We start from the raw sequence: 9,094 nt of genomic DNA, 5'->3' as shown, positions 1-9,094 counted from the left end.
CTCTCTCTCATTTCCTACTATCCTGTCTGTTTCAAATAAAGGCCACTAGAGCCAAAAAAAACAACAACAATTGATTTGTTCATACATATGCAAACCTGTGTTTTTTAGTTTAGGTTTATTTGTGTATAAATGAATCACAAAGGTATGGCCCTTTTTTTTTAAATCTAATTAAATTTTACATGTAATATATTCTTAAAACCTTCAAATTATACGCACTTTTCTTTTCTATTTGTTTTTCTTTTTGGGTTCTCTCTCTGTTCCCCAATTTGACCCTCATGACCTCTGATCCAACCAGAATGGACCTCCAGACTTGCTGGAACTGCATACTGTGACATTTCCCTAGCGATATACTAGAGGAGATGATAGAAATTTACTTTTAAATTGGCATGTGTCAAAGTGCGTATAAAGGTCTCCATGGCAACTGTGAAGTGACACACCACGTAGCGTATTGAAACGATTCGTGGCGAACCAATGAACATCAGTTCGTCACGAACAGTCAGTTTCTGATTCCTAGTTGTCTGCGAGGAATCTCTTGATGAAACGTCCTTTAATATATTTTTATTGAGATCAAACTTCTTCGCCTTCCTTTGAAAACTGGCAGTCCTCTCTGCGTCATCCTCCTGATGATTAAGGTGTTGTGTCCTCTTTGTCCTTCTGTCCAAAATTATTAGTGTTACCAGTGTTAAAGCCAGAAGTCACTGCTTTCCCACCAGCAGACTTCATCAGTAAGCTGCTTAGCTACATCTGAATATTTCAGGCTGATGTTGTCCAAACGTCTGTTGTTGTTCAGAGGACGCCTCATACTTTGAGGAAGCGTAGATTCCCAAAGTGAAGAGAGTGGAATAAGCATGTGTCTGAAATATAGCATTAATATGTTTCATGTGTAACGGAGCTCTTCGCATGTTGCAGGTTGGCTGCGTTTGCAGCCAGGAGAGAAGAGGGGAAGATGCCTTCTCCGTCTTTCACCCTGGACGCCCAGCTGAGATTTCATGACAAATGGCTGAAGATAGACTTGCAGGTACGTAACTGTGGCGAGGTGCTGATCGCACAGATGGCCGGACTCGTCTTGAGTGTCTTTATCAGCCCCTGGCTGCGCTGTGCCATCTTTAAAATGACCACGTTCGTTTCCCTTAAATCTCATTATTCTGATAAATAATCAGTGGATGATGTCCAGAATGAATTAATTATTACATAAACAACATGTGATTGATTAGCTCCTGCAGCAGCGCGCTCCTGGCCTGATGGTTTTACTGGTATTCCGGGTTAAGATTTGAGGGGGGAAGAAACATTGAATTAAATTCTGATTTTATTCCAGCAACATAATCTGATGGTGAAACATTGAATAAATCACAACCTTTTGAAGTAAAATGTTCCAGCGTAGAGATAAGCTTCATGTAAGCAATATTTTGTGTAAGCCTGTGAATCGATTAGTGACATGATAAATTGAAATGAGCTTAATATGTTCTTTGAAGGGCAATTTTGTTTGCAGAGACTTTATAATCATTTTATTGATGGTTTTGGTTGTGTGTGTTTTTATTTATTGTTTTTGGTTGTTGTGTTTTGGATATTTCAAATATCTTCCACTTCTAGTGTGAAATGTTCTTTACAAAATCAAAGTTCATTAGTCTTTGAGAAGCTGAACTTTGTTTTACTGTGCCATTACATCGCTAGAAAACGGTCTCAAAGCAACAATATTATTGTTTATCGCATAATAAACGGTAAACGATAATATCACAGTAATTTCTGGGACAATTTATCGTCCAGTAAAACTTAATGTGACAGATTTAATTATCTGTCATCAAATGACTTGTTGCCATGCTGTCTGAAGCTCTTACTCTAATTGATTAGGGTGTTGCACAATAAGTTTCTTATAATTAATTTTCACATATTAAATTTTAGGTACAATCTGAATTTTGGGTTTTATTTGTAAGCCATAATCATCAAATTTGTAAGGTTCATAGCAAAAGTGCTACTAGAGATTTTTCTCAAAACAATTTTTTTACATGATGGATTTAAAAAAAAAAAAAAATTTCTCTACCGATTTAATAAAGCTTTGCTTTTCTGTCTGTCATCATAATAAAAAGTGAGATTCGTTTGAAGCAGTTTTGCTCATTTGTTTTTTAACCAGAGTGACCAATAAGTGCGGATTTCACTTTTGAATAAAACGGTTGGAAGGACGATGCGTTTTCTTTTCTTCAGGGCCGTCTTCGCTATACAGACAAGTTTTGGGAATTTGTCTAGTTGAATGTTGACATTTTTTGACTTTGGCTGTCAGTCAAATGTAGCGCTGACTCTGACAGCTCATGCAGAGACCAATTGAGTACCGGAGTCCAAATGTCAGACGGGATTTCTTAAACTCTCCAAAGCTGTTTGTCCACTTGGTTGAATGTTAGAGCGAGGTAACATTGTGTTCCCTTCACTTAGAAAGACTATATGAATGTATTTAATCCTTTTGCAAAAGAAACAAAAGGTGACTACATTTTAAGACTGTTGAAATTTTGAGTATTGCAGAATAAGTTGTTTTCTTTTGTTTAAATAAAACATTGAATATGTTTTATTTTAGGTGCCAGTTTCTGAGTCGCACCAATCAGAAGATTGTAGTCAGTTTCTGATTTCTGTAGTTTTAAAGGTTTGAGCTGCCAATAATTACTGTAGTTCAGTTTTATTTGTCTTAAATATTTTCCAGTAATATTTACATTTCAACTCACTGTCATTATTTGCCTTTGGGACAGAATCAGCCTTAGTGTTTGTGTAGCAATACCAGCTTTGACACGCAGTTTTAATATTTAACATAAGTTCAGAGTCGTGACTTGAAGCCATTTCAAAAGATGGAAAATGTAGATCCTCACGTTAATTGAGATTTCCAAAATATCGACGACTTTTGTAATGCTAACGTGCAGCTTAAGAACTAAATGCAATAAAGTACAGAAATCTTTCTGTAATGCATTCAGCCTTTCTGTTACCTATGAAAAGTCTTGCTCTCTCTCACCGACTTGTCAGGATAAACTGTTGGCCATGAAACTTTTATATAATTTCAACGTTTCTGCCTGGTTTCTCACCAGTTGGGACCAAACGGATAAAAATCATCCGATTCCAGACACCGTCCCGTTTCTCGGTTAATCTCCAGTCGTTGCGTTGTAACGTCAAGAAATCCTAATTGTGATATAAATATGACAGTTTTAAAGTTGGCAGTAAATTAAGTAATTTATAATTAAGCCTGTCAGAGTAAGCAATCAATTAACCGCGTCATCAATTCAAATGAACTTGATAATGTCCATTCTGATGATTAATATCTTTTCAAGGGCAATATAATTTACAGAATCATCTTAATCCATTTTATTTATTGCTTTAATTCTCTGTAGTTTATATTTATTATTTTTGGTTGTTGTGTTTTATTTTGGATATTTAAAATATCTTCAAGTTCCAGTGTGGCGTGTTTCTTACAAAATTAAAGTTTATTGTCCTTTGAGAGGATGAACCTGCTTTATTATGCCATTAAAAGTATATTGATAGTAAACGGTCTCCAAACGACAATATTATACTTTATCGCAATAATTGCTGTATCAATTTATCGTCCAGGAACATTTGTTTGCGTGGCAGGCCTATTTATATAGCGTTTATTATTTTTTTAATATTTAATACATTTTAAAATTTTTGTATTGCCTCTCCTCCTTTGGTAGCGGGCTTTCTCCGCTGAAGGACTGAGTGAGATGTGGAATGAGATGGTGAAAGATGAAGAAATAACTTTCAACGGGGAAGAATCGGCTCACACAGGTACTGCTCCGTCACATTAAGGTCAGATTGACTCATGCTTGCGTATACATGCCATCTGCGTTCGTTTCTTATGATTGTCAATATTTTTGGATATTCTAGAAGATTGCACTGATTGTTTTGGCGGTCAGAAGAAGGACGAGCCCGGCGATAAAGAGAAGAAAGAAGATGAGGAGACGCCGACGTCCGCTCATCACTCCATCATCGAGACCTGGGATTGGGGGCGGCAGCCAGGTAAAAAGTTTTTTCTTTTTTTCTTTTGGCGTTTCCTCTAGGATTTTCTAAAAACTGATTGGTGGGTGTGATATGACGCTGCTGATTGGCTTGATCTAAAAATGCATCCTACTTGTCCTTCCTGAGGTTGCCTTCCCTTCTTCTTTTCCCTCCCTCTACTTCAGACTCTCGTCTAATTTTATTTCTCTCCTGAAACTGGCGCAGCGCGCCTTAACCAGCATCGCAGCCAAACAGGCAGGAGCTGGCGGTGTTTCTTTTTTTTTTTCAGAACAAAGTAAATTTGAACATTTCATGATATTTAAACTCGTTTCACAAATGCAGGCTGTATTGGTGGCTTTTGTTTTGCTGTGGTGGTTTGGGATGTCCAGCTCATTTTCGCTTTGGCCCAAATCTTGATTGGTACAAGTAAAGTGTTTGACAATTTTTGAGAAAAATCTGCAACAAACTGCCAATTATGCATTAGCACAAAATAGTGTGGGGATTTGTTGATGAATTTCCATGATAATTCTCAATAAACTGGATAGACTGATTGATGTAATTTGGCAGTAAACGGATAAAAACTGCATTGATTTGATTGATAACATAATATTTAAGAATGCTTGGTGTTTAGTCAAGAATCTAGAGGGCCACGTAAAAAGCTATGGCGGGCCAGATTTGGCTCATGGGCCTCGAGTTTGACATGTGATCTAGAGCAAACCCTGGAGTTAGATGATGATGATGATGATGATGGTGACTGCTATTTCCAATTGGTCCCGTTTCCCTGCTGAGCATCTCATTGTTTTTACGCCTTCCTGATTCTGAGTGGGGTAACGGATACCTTGCTGACCACGACTCGTTTCACAACACCTAAATGTCGACTGCATCCAGAGCGTGCTGGCCGTTTCAACACACTCTCTGTTCATCTGACTTTGCATGTGAGCGTGTTGTGCTGGAGCGTCGCTCGTAGAAACTCTAAAATGACAACTTGCACTCTGCTGTTCCGAGTGGTTATTTTTACCCTGCAGAGCGTAGTCTTAGCGGGCCCTACGGCAGACTCCAGATGGGGAGGGGTGAGGGGGGGAGTGTGTGTTTATTCGAGGAACTGGGTGGGACGGTGTTTTGGATAGAGGAGATAACCGTTGCTGTGGGGCACAGACGGCCTTGCCTGCCTACCCAGAGAGCGCGTGGTTTATTAGCAGCCTTATGGCTGTTTGTCTCTGTCATTTTATTGACTGCGCCCAAGTCTGATATTGAAGCGAGTGTAACCAGATCCGTCAGCGCTCCGTTATCGATGCCTGTAGTTCAAACGGCACACTTCCTGCTCTCCCATTGTGTGCTCAGATATGTGAAACATGTTTGTGTCAGCAGATGCGGCTCACATCTAAGCCCCTCGTATTGAAATCAGATCAGCGACGGGCAGCATCGTTCCAAATCCACGGAAAGGACATACAGTGCCTTCTGAAAGTATTCACGCTGATTGAACTTTAACATTTTGTCCAGTTACAGCGTGTGTTTTGTTGGGATTTTATTTGTTCGACCGAAGCCTGTCGCAATAAGCAATGAATCAATTAATCACATGATAAATGAATGAGTTCAATAATTTCTGTTCTGATTCAATTTTGTTTACAGACATTATAATCTATTTAATTTATGGTTTTGGTTGTTGGGTTTTATCTTGGATATTTAAAATATCTGCTTATTCCAGTGTGGAGGATTCTGCAGAAAACTAAAGTTTATTGGTCTTTAAGATGGCAAAGTTGCTTTATTTTATCATTAACAATATAATTACTTGAAAATTGTCTCAAAATGACAATATTATCATTTATCGCAATAATTATTGGGACAATTTATCGTACAATGTGTTATCATGACAGGCCAGACAGATCAATGCAAAGTAGTGCATAATTGTAAAGTAGCAGGAACGCACCATTTTCAATTTTTTTTTCTTTAAAAGTACGATTCCTAAAAGTGTGATGCATTCACCCCTCTTCACTCTGATACCCTTAAATTAAACCCAATGTGTCCAGTTACTTTCATTAGCCTCCTAATTAGTAAGTAGTCTGAGTGTAACATAGTCTCAGTAATATCTGATGGTTGTTAGAGATGCATCAGTCTGATATTGATATCTGTATCGGTCCCGATATTGACAAAAATTCTATCGTTATCGGTGACGATGCACCTGATCCATTCAGTCTAGTTCTATGTTTTGAGCTGTGAGCGACATCACGCTCTGTTATTTATTTTATGCTATATTTAAAATTACTAATTGCTAAACCGTCTGAACCATTTGAAAGAAGGTTTGTTGAAGTTCATATTTACATGTTTATACATTTGACCAAGCTTTCGAAGCCATTGGTGTACATGTGTGCTGCACCGGTGCAGAGTTATCAAATAAATGTGTATTTCAGTACATTTATGTCTGTATTTAATTTAAAAAAAGAAGCATTTGAAGTCAATTCAGCCCAGTTTTTCCTGTATTGAGAATCAGTATTGATCAATGCTAAACCTCAGTTATTAGTATTAGAAGTGAAAAAAGTTCTTCCTTAATATTTGTGATAATGTGAAAAAGATCATGTGGAGTGTGTAGTTTTCCAGCCGCTGCATTCGTCCTCTCTTTACTCGGCTAAGACATAGGTAGCTGTACCTGCTAAAGTCAGAGTATAGTTTGGCTACATGTCCGGACATCAGAACTAAGATGACTTTAGCGCGTCTCTTGCGACCTCAGGTCAGTCTGGCTTACATACGGCTTAAGTAGATTTCAACCATGCTATATTAGAGCATCTCATCTTCCTGTGCTGCACTGTGGGTGTGTAAAAGTTTCTGTTGAAACACCCCAACAGTGCAACATTGATTATTCTGTTGGTGTGTTATTGTTAGAGGTTTTTTTTTTTTCTCCTTTTCTAATGTTTCTTTTCTTGCGCGCTTAGATGAGACGGAGCTCAAAGACTGTCTTCTGGTTCTGGTCGAAGACCAGCAGAAGCTCTCGGCCCAGATGGCCAAAAGCACCCTGTCCGCCCAGCGCCTGCGCCAGCGGCTGGTCATCCTGGAGCGCTACCTCATCTCTCTTAGCCACAGCATGATGGAGGAGAAGTACAAAGTCCGCTGGAAGATGCCCCCTAGCCAGCCTCTGCCTGCTACTGACAATAAGAGGTACACCTCATGAAGCCCTGTGGATGTCTGGTGCCAAATAAATAGATTAGATGAATGAAAGAAACTTTATGCTTATTTTAGGTTTATTTTTCTGTAGTCCATTGCTGAAGCTCGGCTCCCATCCCCATGACATACTGGGATAATTTATGGTTCTTATTGAGTTTGGGGGGGAAAACAAATTTCTAAATGGTTTGGACCAGAACTGAAAAAATAATGGAAGGAATTTGTGAATATTAATTCATTACTTGTAGGGTGTTAACACTGACTACATAGAGTACAGATGTTTGATTTAAAATGAATGGCTCATGCACTAGAGCTTCTATATTACATGCTCTGTATTAGCATTTTGACCTCCTAGCTCTTAATTTACTTAACTCTCTTTTCATTTATTGTGACAGAGAGATATTTTGTCCCTGCTGGAGTTTCTGCTCTTCTCTAAAGCTACTGCAGTGTTTTGACAACATGCAGCTTTCATTTTGGTTTCTGACTATATATTTAATGCAACACACAAAGCTACAGTCTTTTCAAAAAGCTTACTTCTTGTTCCTGGTGTCCATATTTTAAACTAGGAAGTTTGGTGAAGTGCTGGGCTAATGTTAGCATATGTGCTCTCTTTTTTTATATATATGACTTGTTGATGAGGCTTGTAATGTACAGGGTTCAACTGGGTTACTAGTCCACATTACTTAGCTTTTAAACTCAGCATTTTATGTTGAATGTCATTAGATGCAATGACTAGTGACACACTGACAGACCAGAAGCTGCAGCAGCCAGTAGATTCTCTAGTTTCCTATTAAAACCCAAATTCATCAGATCAAAGGTTTTGCAAGCTGTGCTCATAGAAATTTGGCCTTGGGTTTTAAAACCTGCCTGTGTAAAACACAAACCCACATCGCACTAAATCAGCAGACATAAGGAGTTGAAGTTTGTTAGGGAATCTTATAGCAGTCATTAAAACGCAAAGAAAAAAACAAAACAAAGCACAAGCCGACACCTGGGGTCAGGCTGGAACCTCTCTGTTACAGTTGTTACATGCAGGATTTCCACGCTAAGACACATTACATGTTCTGTAAGTTTCCATGCAACGCAGTGACCCAGAGTTGAGCTGCAGCTTACTGCTGTGCACTCTTTGCGGAAGCTTCTAATTTTAAATGTTTAAATCTGCTTTGTTTCTTTCTGAATTTTCGCTAAATGTTTAGATTTTACCTCAATTTTAAATGAAGTAGAAAGGGCCTTTATCAATGTCTGTTTTTAATAGCGGGTACAGATGTGGTTACTACACAGAAGCCAATACATGAACTCCTAAACTAAATCCGTCACACTGAAGAAAAATAACCAAGTATTTTCTTGTGACTTCTCATGTGACACAAAATGTTCCTGAGACTAATAGAAGAGCGACTCTGCTTTCCTTCACTTTCTCTAATTCTGAACCTCGTAATGGAGCAAAGCCACAGTTTTTGTCCCGTTTCCCACCAACCCCCCGTCTTTCTCATGCTGTTATTTAAAGGTGACCTTAATAAGCGCCCCGTCTTTATGATGTGCTATAAAACTGATAAATATACCCCTGAAGAACCCAAAGGCTGAAACGGTTTAATCAGAATACGGTAAAAGATCATGTTTTCCCCAGTTTGTGGTGAGTCAATTTGTCTGCCCATTTCTTGTCTTTATTCAAGTCCTCGTCCTGCCAGTAAAGGTGTGGAAGGCCTGGCCCGAGTCGGCTCCAGGGCGGCGCTCTCCTTCGCCTTCGCTTTCCTGCGCCGGGCGTGGCGGTCAGGTAAGAACGCCTCAGGGGTGGCGGGGCTCCGTTCTTCTGTGGCGGGGAACATTTCTCCTGTCACCAGGTTGAAGAAGCTTCACTGAGCATATACAGGGTTTCCCCCAAAAAACTTGCTAAGCCCGGTGGTCGGGTCGTCGAGTCGGTCCACCGGTTGTCCACCGTGTTTTGTAGTATAAGATGTTA

General features: G+C 39.1%; 1 protein-coding gene across 3 annotated transcripts in view; it reads left to right on the top strand.

The window, feature by feature from the left end:
* Positions 1-9,094, top strand: part of herc2 (HECT and RLD domain containing E3 ubiquitin protein ligase 2) — an 84,710-nt gene that overhangs the window by 10,125 nt on the left and 65,491 nt on the right. For all 3 annotated transcript variants that reach the window (XM_015020838.1, XM_015020765.1, XM_015020906.1), the window contains exons 2-6: positions 910-1,018; positions 3,681-3,774; positions 3,874-4,005; positions 6,912-7,134; positions 8,808-8,908. In XM_015020838.1, the coding sequence (XP_014876324.1) occupies positions 910-1,018; positions 3,681-3,774; positions 3,874-4,005; positions 6,912-7,134; positions 8,808-8,908 (659 nt within the window). The remainder of the gene's footprint in view (positions 1-909; positions 1,019-3,680; positions 3,775-3,873; positions 4,006-6,911; positions 7,135-8,807; positions 8,909-9,094) is intronic.

The sequence above is a fragment of the Poecilia latipinna genome, unplaced genomic scaffold, assembly GCF_001443285.1.
Source record: "Poecilia latipinna isolate Pla-1442-1.1 unplaced genomic scaffold, P_latipinna-1.0 Scaffold7, whole genome shotgun sequence".
NCBI classification, from domain to species: Eukaryota; Metazoa; Chordata; class Actinopteri; order Cyprinodontiformes; family Poeciliidae; genus Poecilia; species Poecilia latipinna.
Note: the sequence above shows the minus strand (reverse complement) of the source record. Positions and strands in the feature narration are given on the sequence as shown.